Raw genomic sequence first — 21,440 nt, 5'->3', positions numbered from 1 at the left:
TTCGCCCTTTGAAATCTTCTTCGTTGACGGAAATTGACCGGAACTTGGTAAAGTTGGTGATGTGATAAAGTTGGGCGGATCCCTTCGAATCGAAGCTACGGACATCTAGCACCGAAGAAATCAATTTTGTAAAGAGGCAAAATCGAAAGAGTCGACGAGAAAACATCCTCCACGATAAACGAGACGTAGCGTAGACATTAAATAAATATACATTGGCTAAAGACAGGATACATGTGACATTAAATGGGACTTTGTGTCTCACGTTCTGAAATACCGACCTCGAAAAAGATCAGTGTTTTTCACGCCCTCTACAATTTACAACGTTGCGTCACGACGATTGTGATTATAAATCCGTTATGAACTATACGTTTGAGCGCGCTCCGTTTATTCAAACAGAACTTTGAAGCTATATTACAACCTCTGCCAATACCTTCAGATCGTAATAGAAAAATTTCAATACTTACTACTTCTTTAGAATCAAATATGTTTTACAGTTTCTTCTGAAAGCCAAATTCACCAAATGTCCAGCTGGACAAATTGTAATGTACAAATTAAATAATAAAAAAAAAGCCAAATGCAATGAAATTGTAAGCAACGAGATTTTGTCGTTCAATCGTGCGTGCTAGGATTAGTGAGTCGCATAGTTTGGTTTCTTCGGTGATGGGTTCAATGTTCAAACATGTTTATTTGATCTCAGATACGAGCTCAACTCCCACTAGTTCTACCGTTCACACTCATGCAAACTTCAATAACTAGCAACTTGTAATATTTTTATCGAAAAATATTTGGAAGATATCTCTTGGAGATGTATCACCCAACTCTCGGTATCTCGCAACCACAGGAACTTAAGGTTTTCACGTGCACGGAAATACGTCGCGTAAGTTTGTTTGTTCTTTCGAGGGATCGTTTCGTTTCTTTTTCTGAAATTTTTTTGAAATCTCAAGATTTCATCGAATTTTATTTTATTCTTTGACCGATCGCGGTTCTGTTCGCATTCCTGTTTTTAAGGGAAGTTCAGTTAATTCAGGCCAGGTAATTTTTCGATATTTTGAAACGTATTAGTGTTGCGAAAGCAGAGTATTAGAGCTTGGCACAACGATTCGTATTTCCTTTTTGCAAGACACGAAATTGCGAATAGTGTCAGTTGCTTCGTTTCCTTTCCTTCGTTCCAAGTTAGACCAACGTATCTTTAATACTGAATGGTGCCAGCAGGATTGTAAATAATTGTACAATGTCTGCAGAGATACGTGTGAGTGTCGCGCGGGATAATCGATGTAGCGTGGCGTGTACTTTATTTTAAATTTGCGAAGATATGTGTAAGCGTTGTATCGGAGATAAATGTAGCGCGCTGTAACATGCTTTGTTTTAATTTTGTTAAGATTCATGTTAACGCTACGTGGAAGGTAGGTGCTCCGCAATTTGAATTACGAAATATCTATCTCGCTTTACGCAGAATCATGGACAATAGAGTCGGAGCTCGACATTCTTCTTAACAGCTTGAATGTCGAAATTTATGCGTAATGTTGACTGATACATAGGCGAGACCTGGTAATTGCATCGTTTTCCAGAGATTAATCTTTACATTGTTTTCATATTCGTTAATTAATCTTCGGAAAACGATGCTAAGCTAAGAACTATACTAATGCAATGCAGTCTAGACTATCGACTATCCAAAATTTGTAGACTAGGCTAACAACTCGTCATAGGACGGCATGGGATATCGCAGGGACATCGTGGGATGCTTGCGTCTTAGTTTTAGTTAATTATAAAATCGTGGGCTATAATCTACGATTGGTAGCGATTTGTTGAATCGTTTTGTAGGAGATAGATGTTGCATAATGTACTTACTTTTAAGTTTGTGAACGTCTGTGTAATCTTTCTGTGGGAGTTGGTGAATGGTGTATATTTAATTCTAAGTTTTATATTTAAAACTTAGTTCTAACTTTCAGCTACACAGCCAACGTGGAATGCATGCGTCTAATTTTAGTTAATCATAAAACATATAATCTTAATAAATTACAAGCACCTGCCGTGGAAAGCCGTGTGATATCGCAGGACGTCGTGGGATGCACGCTACAGCTTTAATTAATTTTAAGATGAATATATCTGGGCTAAGTTTATTATGCGTGCCTTTTGTACAAAGATACGTTGTCTAACTTGGAGACAAAAGCTAGAAGCTCCTTCATTTAATCCTTTTAAATATCAAATTATCAAACAAAACAATCGATTTAACAAAATGTTTGTAGTTTCAGTTTTTAAATTTCGCTCCAAGTTATAGTCCTTGATCCGAAAGGCTACCAGTATGGCTACGATCTAATATACTCTTGTTTAGGTAGGTTTTGGCCCTAAGATTTTTATTAAGTTAAATTTATGCCTTATTTTGGCTTGACCAGTGAGAGACAACGAGGGACAAAGTATTAAGTTCTAAGTATTAGTCTAAGTTGTAATTATTAATTTTAAGTCTTCGTTTTAATCCTTAGTTTTGAGCTTTAGTTTTAAGTCTTAGCTTTAAATTACATCATTAATTTAAAGCATCATTGCATGTAATGTACCTAATGTGTGTACAGTATACAGTATTTTCTTATTTTTATAGTGTATAAGGATTTCTAGAATATTGTGGAAGTATAGAATTCTATAATTCGTTGCGATTATTCTTCTCTAATGTCATATGTACAAGTCTTTATGTAGTTTTAATTCAAAACATTGCTATATACTGAATCGATAATGTCGCATGTGACACGAAAATGGTAAAGGGGCTGGGTGACCCCCAAAACGTACATGTCGTCTGTGGTACTATCTCGTCTGTGCCAGCATTCCACTGAATCGATAACGTCGCATGTGACACGAAAATGGTATGGCTGGTTAGGTGATCTTCAGAACTTGGGACACGAAAAAGCATTGTATTTTCACATCTATTCCATACTTCGTCTGTGGTATAACAAAACCTACGTACTTTTGGTCGATCGGTATTTCAGAACATGTGAAGTTTCATAATATGTTAAGTTTACGGTTTATTTTATACTGTGTCTGTATCATCGCATAGCCATTCGATTTTCGTCGATAACGCAGATTACTATAATTTACTAGTTTCCGACATCGCTTCTCTCGACATTACACAGAATTATACAACAAACTAATTTTAACCAGAGAACAATACGTGACTTCCGATCCTGTTCGTTTTTAAAACTAAAACCAGTATTTCAAAGTGAAAATCAGAATTTCAAATTGATTGAAATTCGTTTATATGTTTATTGCAAATCAGTAGCCTTCTTACATCAACTTCTATTATAACTTCACTTATTATTGGAATAATGTAGAATTTTCAATAGGAAGCAGGAAATATATATAGAGTGATGTATTTTATATTACAAAATTCAGAGAAAAATCGGAGACGAGGTAAATTCTAAAGACTCTATGGAGAAATTGATCCTATCGGTATCGAATTTTTCTATTAATAGAAAGCTCCTAAAAACTTAGCCGCTCCGATTCACGCTTTACGCTCCGTGCTTCGATCTTCCACCCTGTAACCTTTAATTTACCTATATTTCTTATAAAAGCTATCTCAAAAAATAGTATTTACAGCGGAACGAATCCCACAGTTTCTCTTCCATTATAGTCATTCTCTTTCCTCATTGTTAAAAATAATCATTTTCAATCTGCACAAATCTGCTCTATTATCCACCCACGACCTTTCTACCCTGCTGCAAATTACGGAATCTTTCTCTTAATTAAAAGATGGGTTCTGCCAAAATTTTTTCACGATATCCATCCGGAAACGATACGAGTCTCCCACAATCCATACGAAAGCCAGCAGAGCACCCTCGTTCCAAGGATACGAGCATCCGGCAAGCAACTTCCGTCACCCTTCTCCTGCAACTTTCTCAATTCAACGGACCCTCTGTCGTTTCAAAAATACGGGCCTGCATGAGACCCAATGTTCCAGACCCTTCCAAGTAATGGTTTTCTCGACAAGGACCTCGGAAGGGCCTCCGTAAATTCTCCTCCCACCCCAGCGAATCCGCCCCTCGACCGGCTGACTGCTTCGTTGTGAACACGTGTAGGGAGGTTCGCTTCGGTTCTTAGTATGCGTGCGTGCGTGTGAGTGTAGCGAAGAAGGAAGAGACAGGCCGACACTGTGAGGCACTGCGACCACAGAGGCACGCACACATGCGTGAACACCTCCATACAGCGTCGAGAGTATGCACCAACACGCGTACAACGATCCGTCGTCGACTCCGACATCATCCTCGTCGTCCTAGACGTTTCTCTGCCTGTGCTGGATATGTGCTGAGTGAGAAAGACAGAAAGAGAGAGAGTGACGAAGAGGGTGGGAGGAAGGGAGGGAGGGAGGGGAGGGAACAGGCTCGACTGCTCCCCCTAATACTGCAGGATTGAATGGGCGAGGAGGGTGGTATTGGGTTCCCTCACCCCACTCCCACCACCCACACGCCGCTAGCTCCCAACCCACCCGCACCACCCACTTCTGTCCGCCTGCCACCCCGCCTGCCCACCCACTCGCCACCCGACTGCCGTCGAGGAAACAACCTGCAACCGAACCAGCACAACGTTTCCTCGAACAACGAATTTCCATCCTGGGCAAGGCTGGTTCTCGTCACACCGCAACAACATCCAGTGAGTACTCTATAACACGTATCGTATCTTCACCATCACCTTCGTTATCCGTCGTCGTCTTCTTCTTCTTCTTCCTCTCATACGGGCGAACTCGTTCGCGCGCGCTTCAATTTTTCCCTTGCACTCTCTAGGCCCCCCCATTCCGCGTCTTTCTCTCCTCCTTTCGTTCCGTCCTTCTTTCTACTGCTCGTTTCACTCTCACCGAGATCGACAACTCCTGAACTTCGATTCTTCATGATTTTTCATCGTGTCAGTTAGAACTTTCCTCGAGTTGAACTGTACTCGACGTGACCCTCGATTCTATCAGTATGTAACGTGCGTACTGTGCTCGTGCTACGAGGAATCGAATCAAACGAGTGGACGGACCAACGTACGAACCAACCGCGATCGATCGGAGAGCGAGAGTGACAGAGTGACTTGAAGAGTGTGACGCGGAACAGGCGTCGAGAGAGGAAGCATGTACCGTGGACATCGCGGAACGACGTTACACGCGTGGCCGCCGAGAAGATAGCGACCCTGTCCTCGTGTAGGTAACTCGAACACTTTATCCGAGTGTGTGGTGTATTCTAACACGATCCAACTTTAAGAAAAAACGCGCTTTAAAGAAGAAAACGCTGGCTCGCGTGCGAGTGGTTAACGCTAGTATCACGGTGCGCGGTACGCGTACGAGTGAACTCGAGAAGAGAACAGCGAGACGATATGCGTCGCGTGTGCGTGTATCGCTCGCCGGATCGCGACGATTACTCGCGTGCTCGCTCGACGTGTGTGCGCGCCTTCGATCGGCCTACCAGAGGCGGAAGAAACGCAATGGCCACCGAGAAACGTTCTCACGGCGACCAGAACCGAACCAGTAGAATTTCTTCGATCGTAATGGGAAATCACCTACGCTTCGTTGCTATGTGTCCCTGCGCGGCTACTGTGTCTTCCACAGTGCTATACAGACACCGCTATATATTTATAAATGCCTGTGTGTCGCCGTATGTATGCCTGTACGCATGGAGGAGTTGCACGCGCGCGCGCCGACGCCAAGACCCGCTCGCCGTCCTTGGTTAGTCGGTAATAATTTCCGGATGAATTTGAATGGCACACTGCGCGCGCCTTCTCTACCCCCACTACTTTTCACTCCCACCATTCGACAATCTCCCCACTCTTGCATATCTCTGTCTTATTCCATCGCAACACTCCCCAATGCCGTTTCTCTCCCTCTAAACCTTTTTCTCTTCTTTCGTTTCTTCCGCTCTTCGTTCCCTCGAACGTTCCTCGTTGTATATACGACAGCTCCCTATGCTCTACCCACCCGCATCTCCCCACCAAGCTTAGGTTTTCTTCGGAGACAGTGGTGCTCAACCGGCGCAGAACACGAATCAAGGCACCCTCGCCATCTGTCGCCTTCGGGACATGTCCTCGATCGTTCCGGAGGGGAATATTGATTTATTCGTCGCCGGTCTAACCCCTTCCACACAGCGCGATCGTTCTCGCCACCACCCCTTTATAATACGTATACCGAGATACACTGAATAGTATGCGTTCTTATACACGTGTACATAATATATGAGTAGCATGCATGTGTACATATTTCGTACGTATGTATACGTATGTGTGTATGTGTACTGTATGATCTGTGTGTGAGTATGTATGGTACCGTCGCTTGGGGTTTCCAGAGGCACCCTGTCTTTCTCTGTTCTGCTCATCTCTTCCTCTCTGTTTCTCCCCCTAGTTTTCACGCGGCAGCAACCGTGGCTCGATCAATACGCGACCAGGCTTCTTCTTCCTCATTCCGGACGCTGCATCCCCCAAAAGCGCGTTACGTCGCCGCGGAGATCGAAATCGATCGATCTATGCTGTAACAGGGTTAGGATCCAGTTCGATTGACAGAGCACTCGCCACCTCCAGAGTCGATTGGCTGGTTAACGAGCCGCGTTACGCGTTGGTCACGGATTGATTTTGTTACTTCTGGAATGCGTTGCTTCCAAGCGCTAGGATCTCGGCAATGGGTAATTTATTCGCGCTCTGGACGATTATGGGGTGGGGTTATTAATTGGAGATCGTTCTTCCGTTAATGACGGAGTTTATCTTTAGGAATTGTTGGGTTAATTATGATTACGGTATAATATAATTTTTATAATATAGTTTTAAAGAGCAATGGAATAACTTTTTATACTCAAAGGGTAGTTTCGATCCCAACTGATAATACAATCTTTATTTATTGTTCGGACGTTTATTATTTTGTGATAAGTAAGATCATATTTTGAAGCATTAAAATGATTTTTAATAATCGAAAACCAGATATAAGTCTCAATCTTTGATGTGTAATTCAATTTTACATACGTGTTTAATGATAATTTTAGAATCGTTAAATTTAACGTATTATGAGAAATATCGATGTTGAGATTCGATGTTGAAATTAGCTTAAAGTTAAGGAAATTTTTAATTCTTAATAAACGTAAAATGGTTTCAACCTGAATTACAAATTCAGTTTCGATTAATTCTACGTTTAATATATGTACTTAAATAGACACTGGAAAATCGAGAGTACCGTTAAAACTTGGGAACAGTAGGTGGTAGCCGTTTAGCTGTTTGCATTGGGGAGAAAAGAGGTCTGTTGAATGTCTGAATACCTCTGTTAGAACAGTTTTGCTTTCGGTAAACCATGTGGCTGATGAGTTTTTCCTTCTCCGTGCCAGTTAGAGTGGCGTAGGACTTCTACGAAGATTCCTACTTAGAATAATTAACATGCTATGGGAATCTCAGCGTGATTATATCGTTCAAAAGGGTTTTCAATGTGTTCTATAAGATTGGAGGAGCTGTTCGTGACGTTGTGGATTTCATTATTCACAATAGGGCTCGATGAAGAACTACTCGTCTTTATGCTCGATTAGTTTCAAGGATCCCTTGCGACGATCAGACCTTCCCTTGTGTTTGAAGGGTAGTAAATGGGATTGGCATCGGCTGTGTTTATTTAATTACATTCTGCCCTTTTGTTTCACGTATTCGAGAACAACCAAGCTAATAATTTTTATGTGATTGTTGTCCACTTGATTCTTCTTGTTTCGTTTTAAGGGTTCTACGCGCTATTGACTACTATTTATTTAGTACAATATTAGACCTCGCATAGAAACGAATACAATGTTGAACTTTTACAATTCGTTAATAGAATTTTAAGCTTTTACGATTTATTAATGCAATTTTTCCAAATCTTAGATTTATAATAGTTCGTATCTACAAATTCAATGTAAATTTAGAAGGTTTGCAGTTTCATTAAACAGGGCAAAGGATTCTTAAAAATTTCATTTTCATTTCCCTTTTCATCTTTTATTTTTATAATTCAATTTAATTTCCATCTTTCTTCTCTCTCTTTTTATTTTGCATTTATTTCTAATGCCTCCGATTCAAAATTTAATTTGTCTTTTTTCTTTCCATATTTTTCATTTATTTCGAAGGAGTTCTTATCCTTTGATCAGCTGTTTTTCAAAGAAGAAAGACACGAATGGGAAACGCGCTCGTTAATGGGGCGAAAAGGAAGTGTTGTTCCTTGATGTCGCGTGAATGAGTTTCACTCTTGTTCCACTTCTAAGTGAAAATCGATAACTCTTTTTAGTCAGCCTTCTAAATTGTAACTCGGTTCAAAGGCGAAAGATTTCCCGGTTCATGAATATTTAGCAGCCGATAACACGAAGGCGGATTTTTCATTCTCCTTTCATCCCCTCGAGATACACCGGGAAGAAGAGTTAAGACTGCTCACGCTTCAGCAAATTGTAAAGTGGTCTTAACTTCGATCCAGTTTCTCGAGATCCTCGAAGCACGTTCGCAATTGCTCCTCGATCCTTTTTTATTCATTGTGGTTCGCTTTCAAAGGACATCACGACCTGCCGAGTGCTTTTCCAACATGCTCCAACTCTCGAGGGTTTCTTACTCTCTGAAAACATTCGGAAAATGAAGAGAACAGGCATTAAACAATTTACCAGAGTATTTAACTTCGTGGCCTTTCCTCAGAATTTTTCATTTATCTTCGTAGAACCATTCAACGATTGGTGAGAACATTAAAAATTCTATCACGTGAAGAATTCCATTTTACCTCGTAAATTATCTTTCGGAATTTGACAAACAATATTCTCTCACGCGCCTCTTAAGTATCCACCACTCTTTAAATACAGATATGCGATTAAAAAGTTTACTGGAATATTACGTCAGAATGTTTAGTTTCAAAACGCCTGGAAGTTGCGCAAATACGTGAAAGATTCTTTCACGTGGAAGATCGCATTTTTTGTGGTAAATTATCCTTTGAAAGTGAAAAACGAAGATTCTATTCGTTTGAAAATTGTTGAATCGTGAAATTCATTCTTCACAGTCTCTTCACCAGACTACGATATTTATGGAAATTCGTATTTCCTTACTTACATTACTTACAAGATCGAACTTGGACAGAAAAATATTTTGTCTATTACATATTGCACTTCCAGTATTTCACAACATATATTTCTGTGTAGTATGCGCATTCTATACGCATTTGTATTTACAAATCTCCCATAAATGCACAAATATTTTGCAGCCTAGTTATCAGTTTCCAAAACGCTTGGATAGTGCAAATAAAATAATTATTCTGCATGCTTGATTTCAAAGTGCCCTTAATTGAAGATCCGTAACGACGATCAGTGCTTCTAAACGGGCCATAACAGCCTCGATTCTAATTCCATCGCGGCGTCTACCTCCAGGGAGAGAACTCGTTAACGCTTCCGATACAGAGTTTCGCGTCACCACCGGTTCCTGTCATCGTGATGGAACACCAGCCGCGATTTCCTAGCACACATTAGCCCTGTATTTACGTTCGTACGCGGCCAGAATGTCTTTCAGCTTGGAATTGCTATTACGTTGCCATTGCCTCGTTTGCGCTTGACGATCGGACGCCGTGATTGTCTTAAGCCTAGTACACGTTGGCAAAGTGATTAAAAATGTCTAAGATAGACGATAGAATTTTATTAATTTTTGTGCAACGTGTTGCAAAATTATATGTTTAGTTTTAATACTCTGAGAGTAATACACGAATTTAAAGGAACATTTCACTTTTTAATTTATTTCTTTTGGATTTGTATTTCTCTTGGGAAAGTTTCAAATATTTCAGTTAAGAGAAGATTTGTATAATATAATAGAGACATTAATAAGTATCGTAGAATTTTTCTGGAATTTTTCCTAATATTTGTTACTATTCTAAGATTTCAAAAGTCTGGAAGATTTCTGCGAAACTTATGAATATCACTACTATATCATACAACCTTTCTTTAAGTTAAATATTCAAAACTCTTTGCTTCCTAGAGCAAGAAAGAGATACGGAGAAAATAAAATAGAATAGAATAGAAAGTATAATTTTGAACAATATCTTTTTACTTATTTTTTATTATCTTTCTATGATCAATATAGTGTATCTTAAATTCAAATATCTTAAATACAAATCAACATGAAACTTTTATCAAGCGCGAACGCGGTTTAGTCTAATGATTCCTTGTCAGCGACTTTTTCTTCGTTCACAGAGCAGAAGGTACATAACTAGAAACTTGTTATAAGAAATCAAAGCGCAGTAGAATGAAACATCGATCATTACGTATAACATTGTATCGTTCTGAATTACGTTAACCGATGAGATTGCATTACGAAGCATTTTCGTAGGTATGTACGTGGCTTAAGCGCCCGTCAGGTCGGCTTCACCGAGAACCCCGAGTTGTTCTTAACGTTTTCTGACCGGGGTGAATCGATTTTTCAGGTACACGAAGATAGAAGGCGGCTTTGGGGAACAAGATGTTTTAGTCGGCAGCGTTGCAGCTGAATATATACAAGATAAGAAGATAGGGGAAAAGTCGATGACGCGGAAGCGATCACGTCTTCTAAAAACAAAATCGTCCTCTAGATTCGCACAACAATTGTTTTTTACAACCTTCATTTTGCAATCTTTTTCTCTTCTTCCGATGAGTTTTCACAATTGTGGTCATTAACGGCGATGATATAGAATGATTACACTATACAGAACTAAATTCTGTTACACAGTATGAAATTATAGTATTAATATTTGTTTATCATCGTTGAGATCTTTATTCAAAGTTTCTTCAGTTTGTGATTTAAATTACTATCAAATAAATGGTTCGTTAAACAGAAAGTAATTTTCGTGCTTAATAGGAAATACAGCTTTTTATTCTCACGTTTCCAATTTGTCGAAGAGTTCAGAGGCAGTGACCGGGTATGTTTGTACGTAGAAACGTAATATCCGACCGTTAAATTCTAGCGTTATATATCTTTCCTTCTACAAACTGTTTCGACGTTACGAATTTCCGAAGAATTGAACGCTCGGCGAATACGACATTTCATTTACCATCCTTGGGCCCCCTCATAAAACAGAGACAGTCAATAATATGACTCCACTTAGCCTCAAGAAAAATTAACTCTATTCAAACTTTAGTTTTCAGTTCTTTTTCTCCTTTTTTTCTTTTCTTTCTTTTTTGATAGTATAATTCCTACAGGTGTTCAAAATCCAGAACAGTATCTCAAAAAACTATATTCGTTATTCTCGCGTTAGAATATTCGGCAAATTATCACCAATCTCCTCCATTTTCTTTGAATCGCACTTAGTACCGACAAGCTTCCGTTTTCCATATAAATGTACCACTTAAGCCGGCCAGCGGAAAGATTAAGTCTTGTGGACGATTAGGGGCAACGCTTTGGCAAGATTTCATTAAGCTTCAATGAGTCAATTAGCTCCCTTCGTCGATACATCTCTGTGCGAGCGATTCTAAAAAAAGACATATCTTTAAACGAGTACCGAAAAAGGAAAGGGAGGAGATAAATCACGAAAGCAATAACGATGGGTGAAGATGGGGCTGTAAGTGTCCAAGTATGAAAAGGGAGGAACCCAACCTTTTAAAATTCGGGAGGAAAATACATTTGGAACAGGAATTATTAGTTACAACCCGGCTTACGGGCATCTTTCGGTTCGCAGGTAGGCGAAGGTTTATTGTTCCAAGGATAGGGGGTGACCGGCGGGGAGTGGGAAGATGGAGGGTAGCGGTGCAGGAATTAGCAGGCTCGACTGCTACGAAGATATGTTTAAGGAAATAACCAGAAAATTGTACGGTGAAGATCCTGATCATAGAAGTAAGTGAATTTAAAGATATTTATGTGTTCTTTAAAATGATAGATTTAATAACCTGTGTATGTGTTACTGCGGTAGAAAATATTAAGTATCTTTTATTGAACTGTGTACTGCGTTTTAAACAGAAAAAGAAGTCTTCAAATAAACTAGAAATACTATACAGTGTGCTCTTTGAAAACTCTCTCAAGCTTAAAGGTTTATATTAAGGGTTTAGATTAACATGTACCACTACGGTAAAGGAATCGATATTTTTATTAATGAGGCGTGTATCATATTTTAAAGAAGAGGTAATAATTTTCAAATTGAGTATAAATATTAAAGCGTGCTTTTAAAATTCAAGTTTAACGGTTTGCATATATTATCGCAGTAAAAGTTAATGAAAGTAAGGAGTAATTGCAAGTATTGCAATATCAATTGAAGCAGGATAAATATTTCTGGAGGATTACGGTATACTTCAAACGTTTTTCTTTTTTTTTTATTTAGTTGTTTACATTCATAATTTATCCAATTTGGACATTTGGTAGAATTTTTGTGGCTGTTTGATTATAATGTGGGTGGCTACCCCCAGCGGGATACCATAAATACTTCAAACGTAGCACGCTTTTTTGCTTTAGTGCATCGAGATTGTTATTTTAATATTTAAATCCATAAAACGTAATGACACTCCCGCAGAAAGCAAAAGATGCTTTGGTATTCTGTAAAATAAAATAGCAAAAGAGAATGTAGCTTATTATCTTCGTTTATCATAGCCTCAAGCGTTCAGAACGAGTTCGAAACTTCTGTATCGTACAAGACCGAAGAGGATACCGGAAACGGGACCGATAGTGATGATGGAAACTGGACCTGCGAAGAGGAGCCTTTGAAAGGCACCGATGGAAGTCGTATTGCTGCTTATCACGCTGGAAAAGCGACATGGAGGTGCTACGAATGCGGTCCGTATAATACATCTAGTAGAATTTAAAAAAATTGCACCATTTCTGTTTGAACTGTCTTATCTTAGATATAAAACATAAAATGAAATCTTTTTAAAAATACTAGAGGGGATGTAGGTTATTTGATAAATTTGATTTATAGATTTTAAATATTCCTCTCCATGTATATTAATTATTAATAGAGTTTGGGACTCATAAATATTATGGACATTATAGAATTCGTAAGAATTCATAGTCATCAATACAATTCATTCCTTTATTTGTCTAATTATTAGAATGACGTCGGTTATTGAGGACAACATGAGCTATATAAAAACATGTAACGCTATGTGGTGATATAATAGGTCACCAAGCACGAAAGCACGGCTAGATACACAAATCGACACAGAGTTCAATATATAAACAATGCGTGAACGCAATTCGCTGTTTATAAGGATATTTAGTTCCTTCTCCAATACAAACACTTTATATGACGTACTATGTTTCCCGAATAGTACCTGAGTTACGGATTTCGTGACTGTCCCTTGCAAATGGAAAGTTTCTCGTGAATAATACTGACCCTCTCCCCCCCCTCCCTCCCCACCCTCTTTCGTTTTACCATTTTCTTGGCCTTATGGGTTTTCGGGTGGTTCAACGTCCGTTCATTACGGAGTTTGAATTCGGTGAGTGATCGTCGCCTTCGACGCTGTTTGACAGTTTGACGAAGCTTGAAGACGCTTACAACGTTTGAAGACGCTTTACAACGTTTGACGATGTTTGAAAACATTTGACGGTGTTTGACGGTGTTTTACGATACTATCAAAGGGTGTATACTATCGTATACCCCTCTGTGCAAATTGAAGTGATAAAGGTATAGATATACTTTACAGAAGTTTATTACCATAAATTAAAGAAACAAATAGTTTCTAGAGTTACTTTTACCAGATCAGGTCATTCATTGGCTAGGCCGATATTCTGGACTAACGGATAAATTTACAAATGACATTATTTCTCCAGGTGATTTGATGGGAGGTGGACCACGGGATGTAGCTGAACATTTCATGGAACTTCACTCGTCAAGGATTCTTGGAGACGATAGCAGAAACAGGCATCATTCGCCTTCAAAGGATTATTTACAGTCCGAAGAATTAAAAGTGGAGGATGTGATTTCCTACCTAGAAAGGCTGCGTGAACGAGTGGAACGTGTGGCACCACCATCCAGAAGAACTCAGGAAACGCAAACAGTGCCTGCAGCACTCTTACCTGTCACCTCCACCTTTCTGTTACAAGAATTACCATCAGCTCCTGCACCACAACATTTGCATCAGGTATGTCTCTGTTCATGGTTATTCTCAAATCTTTGAAGTCAAATGAGTGAGCATAGTTTATTTCTATTACGTAAAATTTTTCTGTAACACAATTAACATTAAACATACCAGTGGCGGTCAAAATGACCGCTCTCGAACTTCTACACAAACTTAACCATATTTAAACTTTATCATATCGCTTCATAATTTTGGACTTTTCCTAAAACATACAATATAATATATTTTTCGGTATTTACTTTTAGTTTGCATTTTTATTTTCTGAGAAAAATTTGTACTCTGCCTTACCTACCGTGAGCGGCCAATTTGACTGTCCGACAAAATATTTTAGTTATTCTTAAAATAAATGCAATTAATACAAAGAAAAGGCTATCTTAAGGTCAAATTTGTTTAAGATGCGGGAAATATTTATGCGGCAAATGTACATTTGATAATAAGATAATTTGTAAAAAATGCAGCGAGGTTGAATAAGATATATGTCTATATAAATAAAAGTATAATTCCATTTAAGTCTATAATTGAAATTAAACAAAAGTAAATTTGAACGAAATTTTATGGAAGTTTATCATTTTATATACATTTAGTGATAAATTAACCATTATCTAAGTTAAATCATAAAAACTATTACTTCTTTAATCACTGATCATTTTGACCCCACACAGTAGGAATAGGTATACACGAAGAAATATCTTACAGTTTATACAATCCTATAGAATTGTAAACTATATTTACTCCGATAATATTCTATATTCCGGGATGAGATATAAAAGGTTGACATGTACCAAAATGTATTGTATATTATGCATAAATGACTATATTCTGACAACTTTTCTCTATACACGCGAGGGGTGGACTCGCTTAGTTTCCGAGATATTCATGAAAAACTGCCGGTACTACTACAGTGATTCTGTGTACAGTTGCGTGTCAGTAATTAAGTTTTCGAAGGTTTCAGCAAAAAATATTAATTTTTTAAAGAAGTGTCTGCTTAATTCTAGCGACTGCAAAAATTACATATTTAAAATCCATTGTCTTGACGATAAGATGAAATCTTCTCTCGACTCGATAGTAACTCAGTTAATTAACAAGTAGTATTCAAATTTTATTAATTCCACAGAACACCACCACGATGTCTTCAGTGACAGTGACGCCTAGCGTGAAGCGGTATAGCTGTCCATACTGTCCTTATGGAACTGATCGCCGCGATCTGTACACACGACACGAAAATATCCACCGGGAGGAAAAACCGTTCCATTGCTATATCTGTTACAAACCATTCAACCGCGCTGATCATGTGAAAAAGCATTTCTTAAGAATGCATCGCGAGCACGGTTACGAGTTATCAAGGATACGCAGACCAGCTGGATCCAGTCCACCAAAGCCTCTCCAACAAGAAGCAGGAACCGCGAATACCGGAAATGTGAATACGAATGGCCAACCGCAGCAACAGCACACAAATTACTCGTCAGGATTTAATAATAACAAAAATTACCAGTTGCAGCCGAATGCTGGCAATAATACAGCTACTAACGCGGGGGGGATTTATCAAGGAACATCGATGCCTGCTCCGGGTATTATGCAACCTGATGCAGCGAACTGCGCCACTGGAAGAAGGGTGCAGAATGGTGGATGTAACAGCAAGAGCCATCTTAAGGGAAGCTCTAAAGGTGCTCAGGAACGAAGGTGAGATATCTTTGGAAAATTTGATGATTTTATAGTACATATAGAAGTTGGACAAGAAAAATAAATAATTGAAGATTTTCTTAATAATTGAAGGACTTTATTTCTTAAATGCAGCTTAAAATTTTTCGTCTTTTAATAGGATAATTCTTCTTGTCAATATATTTTCTCTTGGAATTGACACTAAAGATTATTCGTTTTAAATAATATAACGCATTGAATATTCTTATCAATGATAGAAGAATACTCTTTTAAAATTGTGGCCAGAAATCGTTCATTTTTATAGATTATTTAATATAAGAAATTTGTTGTTCTTATTAATGACTGGAGTAATTTCCTGTAGAGCTCAGGTGAATAAATTGTTTCGTTCGAATCAATAGGCTGACTTAACAACCGATTAACACAGTCATCGATTTTAGGTACACTTGCTGCTACTGTTCCTGGAGCGGCGTGGACAACTGGTGTTTGAAACGGCATCTAAACACACATTTGAAGCCGTTTGCATGCACCCTTTGCGAGTATAAAGCGGCGCGTGCCGAACGCCTAGCCACCCACGTGCTCAAGGTGCACAACAGACGGCAATGCTCAAGGTGCTCTTTCCTTGGCGAAGATGCGGCCCAATTACAGATGCACCAGCTGCATGTGCATCGAGTCAGCAGTGCTAACGCACCCGCGACCTCTACTACTCAAGCTACACCACCGCCTACTAATCGGCATCAACAACCTTTGCAGTAAGAATGTGTTTCTGTCTGTTTCGTTAACGTATTATGCAGTAATTGATGTCCTAATTGTGTTGACCGTTATCCGTGTGATGCAGTAATCGAGATTTGTTTATGAGAGATAATGGATTAGAAAAGTATGAAAGATGATTTGCGAGAAAAGTTGTTGATTTTAAGTTGTTGGATAGGTGCTGAGATAGGTTGATAAAATGGATAATTAAGAAGGAAACATTTTTAGAATGTTATAGAAGCACATCTATTTAATTGATTTGTGATACTTAATTGATTTGAAATATGAATTGGATTTATTTGATAGCCATTCATATCAGTGAAATTCTTCAATTTACTAAGATTTTATATGTGGACGATCTACGTTGCATCTTATGACTACAAAATCACCTAAAAACTTGATTATGAGAAACAATGTATCTTTTTCTTCCCAAAAAGGATAGATTATACTCACTGGAAAAAGATATTATATAAATGAAATAGTAACGATACATAGATAGCGATTTACAAATTTGACTATTCGACTTTGCATACTTCTAGTATCACAGATTTTGCTGCACTGTATCCTCGTAGAGTAGAAAATTTACTATGGCTTTATAATTATAAGACATAGAGCGTATTTACATATTTCAGAAAATTATTCACACGTATCAATTATATTTTCAATAATCGTTCTGAACAACATTCTTACTATAGGCACACTTAAAGAATTTCACATAATCTCTACAATATATAAATTCGACATACTGCTCTACAAACTCATTCTTTGCTTCATCTTCCAACTCATTTGGTTCCAATCGCCCAGAAAGTCGTGTCGAACCATACGAAAACGCGATTCACACGATTCGATCCGAACTTCGAAAATTCGCGCAACATTTTTCTTCACGCGCTGTTAAACGAATCTGGATCGGACGGTTTCTCGTGCATCTTCCGCCCTGTAAAACTCATCGAACCGCAGTGCGCTGGTCTGTTTAGTTTAGAGGTTTTGCCACGACACACGAGAACCGGGAAATTCATTAAAACGATTTAATTGGAAGCCGATCGGACGCGATTAATCCGCGCTCTCGTTACTTTTCCGGTCGCGTCCCGTGGGAAAGCAAGTGTGTAACGAGCGGTCGAGCCGGATTTAAACTTCGATTCCCTGCCCCGTTTCTCTAGTTCGTTAGCCATCTTTACACAAAACCGTTCCGCTAACAGAAATTAGAGAAAAGTATTACGTATATATCGATCACGATGAGTTACAAATTAATTGGGATTCGATCGATCGCTGAAGAGGAAAGATGTGAATTTTGTTTATCCGTATCTGTTCGCCGCTAGTTTCGTATATTATACCACATTTTGGTGCAAACTCTCGTCATTAATCATTTTCGTCCAGCAGTTTATTACTGCACCTCCTTCTATTCAATCGATGAACAGTGGTTCACGAAAGTATTTAAATATTTCCCATAGTTGTTCGAATATATCGACTAAAAAATGATGTGGTTAAAAACGAGTAGTGTTTTGGAGGATTGGTTGTTATTTTATTTTTCTATGGAAGATAATTGCAAACGAAAGGCTTTCGCGCATCAATAGAAATTAATCTGATGCACATTTTCAGATTTGTTTCAAACGGTACCTATGTATAATTATACTCGTTAGGTGTCGTTATAATGTTCATGAAATTTCAAATTGTTTCGCTTAACGTACATAATATATTCATAAAATGTTTCTAAAAGTGTTCAAAGGCTCTCGTAAGTTTCTGCACAACGTTGTTGGATCGCATAATTGTTTGTTTCACTTGATCGTATTACGATTTATTCATTGAATAATAATATTGCAATTCGCTGTAATATGTGCTTTATACATGGTTAATTATCGAATTTACAGTCCCGCAGGAGGAGGACGGCCACCACCTGGTCCACCAGTTTTTCCAGCTCCAGCTCCAGCCATCGCACCTGCTACCACTGTGATACCACCGACAACGATACTCGGGTAAGCATCTCGCTAACCTTCTGATTCCCACGCTCCTAAGCTATTTTATTCGTTTTTGTTTCTGCCCGTCCGTGATTCGCTCGTTGGCGCACAGAGATCGGCGAAGCTAACTCCGCTCGTAAATTCGAATTCGTTTGCTCGTTTGTTCCGTACGACAGACAAAACATCCTAGTTTTTGATGTTTTTTAATCGGGAATCTGTATGTCGAATAGCATGAATCTTTACAACGAGATTTTACGCCAGTTTCTATTAGCTAATATCTGAATCTTTAGAGAAAAATGTAGATTTGATGTCCACTGTTGGAATTTGTAATTTCGGTATTATTCGCTATATTATTATATTTAAGATCGGTATTATTAGGCTGTAGATAGTAATTTATTTTAGTTTGGGTTATGTTATTTAATTTTGGGAAGATTGAATTTTGCATTGAATTCTATGTTTTATATAACGAGAATAATTGAAGTACACAGAAACCACATTATACACCACCTTTTTTAAATTGATAAAACATAAAATACGTACATTTTGATATTAAAATTGAGCAACTTTTACATTATGGACTTTATCGATTCGGCTTTCCAGTCATTCGTACAGAGATTTTTGTTGAACTACGTTGAACCCAAATTAAAGATAAATCGCCGTAGTTACCCATGACCAAAGATATCAGGATATTTCTCGCATAATAATCAATCCAAATTTCCAAGCTAAAAATTGTAGATCTCCTTTATAGTCTTATAATCTTTTATCAAATAGGATAGTCAGATAATTTGTGACTCGTATAATGTCACTAATAATATATTAATTCAATTGTGCCAGAGTACTCAGTTGAGAACTAGATATCAAGTAATTCGTTTAATCTACCCAATACATATTCTGACAGTGGAAATCGAATTTGTAGCAAATTAAAGTTTGTCGTTTAACGCTTTAAAGTACTTTCACTAATAAATACCTAAACGAACATTAGCGGCGTCGTGTGTGCTCGTAAGTTGCGAGTGCCATCCCTGCGCTTGCTTTTTTTTATATTACGTTCTATATTCGCCCATTGTACCAGGTCGACATTATTCAGTGGTAGATTGAATCGTTCTGCAACATAAATTCTTACGAATTTCAAAAGGGTAGTCCATCTTTCAACAACTATTGTCTACTAGACAAAAGTCGTTTGTAAAATTTATAGATCGATTTTGAACAAAAAGATTACAATCTGCCACTGAAACTGCTCTTCACCATTTCGCCCGCCCTCCTACCTCTCCATTTTCTGTTACGTTGCAGCGTCATTTTTTAGTTTTTTTCTTTCGCGCCGTGTGCACGCTTCGTTTGTTTGCTTTCGGTGTCGCCAGGACACGCGGTGTCGTGCACGTTCCCGTGCTTCACTTTCGTTGTCTGTTCTTCTCTCGTTGTCACTGTCTCTTATACTTTTCTTCTTTAAAAAATAAATAAACAAAGCAACAACAAAAAAAAGCCAAAAAAGAAAAGAAAAATGTCTCTTGCCTTCTCGTCGCACGGTCGACGAGCGCTCGTTCGTTGGTAGAAAAATGACGCGAACGTAACTTATGGAACAGTGCCGCGGTGGTTGCAGCCACGAGATGGTAAACTCCCCTGCAACTGCAGCGACAATGGCGTACCCGACCTTGGAGGAGGAGAGGCGGTCGAGCTGGCACGAGCACGGCCGCGACCACGACCATCGTCGTCGCCATCGTCAACACGACGCCAACCAGATCGTCGATCACCATGAAACCGAGATACTGAGACGCGACCTCGTTTCGTTTTACGCCGTATACTCGTCGAACGTCGAGCAACACGACAACCGTCATGTACACGACGAACCGTGCACCGGTTGTTCCAGTCGTGACTCTACTTCTACTTTACTTAATCGTGATTTTGCGCACAGCTACCGAGCCGTTCCTGAAGCGAGCAAGGGACAGTCAGCCACGGAGCCGTATGAGTTTCCTTGGCTAGGAAACATCCAGAACAAACCGTACGAGAGGCGACCGAGGAAGCAGAGTCAGCCCAGAAAGGTGACAGGGGTCCAGGAGTTCGATGACGAGGACACGACTTGTTCTGAGGGGGACAACCAGGACAAGAAACTAGAAGAAACGACATCCAGTCCTGTAAAGAAGTGTCAATCCAGGGCTATCACCTTGATAGATATGAAAGCTAGGTATCGAAATCAACAGAACAGAAGAAAGTTGCTCAAGTGTCGTCAATGCCCCAAAGATGCACTTGCCAGGGGATCAATTTGTTCAGCGTACCACACCAAAGTCTCTCTCATTCTCCATAAACTATGGAGGCACAAAAGGAATGAAATTCTACGCAATTTGGCAGCTAGGGACAGTTCGTTGTCACAACTGCCCTCCATCACGTTGAAGGCGACGGTGTTCACCAACCCTGGATACGAATACGACAGATAACACTCGATAACAAAGGCAACAACGACAGACGATCGTGCAGATGGATCTCGAAATGCGAATCTAAAAAGCTCTTTTCCGATCAGTATCTTTTCCTTTTAACAAATTAATTTTGTAATAAAAATATCTCTTTACTATGACAGGCGGAAATGTTTTTGTAAGACGTTTTGTTCGGAGGTCCTACAGAGAGGACTTTCCAGAAAATTATTACTAGGATTTGATTTGTTCTACTCTCATTGTACTTAATCATAATATTCTACTTATTCTTATTTCTAAGGATAATATTATATATTATCCTCTATATTATTCTATTCTATTCTATTCTATTCTATTATATTATATTATATTATATTATATTATATTATATTCTATTCTATTCTATTCTATTCTATTCTATTCTATTATATTATATTATATTATATTATATTATGTTATATTATATTATATTCTATTACATTACATTATATTATATTATATTATTACAAGAGGATATTCTTATTACAAAGTTATCGATCTCGTGGGAAAAAATATTTGACGAAAAGAGCTGGTGCCTTTCGATATTCATCGCTTTAAACTTTAGCTTCCGGATTCAGGGTATTTGTATCGTATTGGTTAAGAAATCCGTAGCCTTCGTCTTGTTCGGAGGATAATATCGG

The 21,440-nt window shown here is 38.6% G+C and overlaps 1 protein-coding gene across 12 annotated transcripts in view; it reads left to right on the top strand.

Annotated features, from left to right (window-relative positions):
* The window catches only part of chn (zinc finger transcriptional factor charlatan), a 263,213-nt gene extending 242,099 nt beyond the window's left edge, over nt 1-21,114 (top strand). For 5 of the 12 annotated variants that reach the window (XM_069126409.1, XM_069126412.1, XM_069126404.1 and 2 more), the window contains 7 exons: nt 11,615-11,769; nt 12,517-12,699; nt 13,696-14,006; nt 15,118-15,683; nt 16,100-16,411; nt 18,275-18,379; nt 19,956-21,113. In XM_069126409.1, coding sequence (XP_068982510.1) covers nt 11,670-11,769; nt 12,517-12,699; nt 13,696-14,006; nt 15,118-15,683; nt 16,100-16,411; nt 18,275-18,379; nt 19,956-20,787 — 2,409 coding nt within the window. In that variant the 5' untranslated portion in view covers nt 11,615-11,669 and the 3' untranslated portion in view covers nt 20,788-21,113. Of the gene's footprint in view, nt 1-4,386; nt 4,633-4,803; nt 5,681-10,602; nt 11,498-11,614; nt 11,770-12,516; nt 12,700-13,695; nt 14,007-15,117; nt 15,684-16,099; nt 16,412-18,274; nt 18,380-19,955 lie in introns of those variants that run through there. The other 7 variants (XM_069126410.1, XM_069126415.1, XM_069126407.1 and 4 more) reach the window with 7 other exon arrangements.
* The last annotated feature ends 326 nt before the right edge of the window (nt 21,115-21,440 follow it).

The sequence above is a fragment of the Bombus flavifrons genome, chromosome 13, assembly GCF_040668555.2.
Source record: "Bombus flavifrons isolate JBK064 chromosome 13, iyBomFlav1_principal, whole genome shotgun sequence".
Lineage (NCBI taxonomy): Eukaryota > Metazoa > Arthropoda > Insecta > Hymenoptera > Apidae > Bombus > Bombus flavifrons.
The sequence above is the reverse complement of the archived record's forward strand: the minus strand, read 5'-3'. Positions and strand labels throughout refer to the sequence as shown.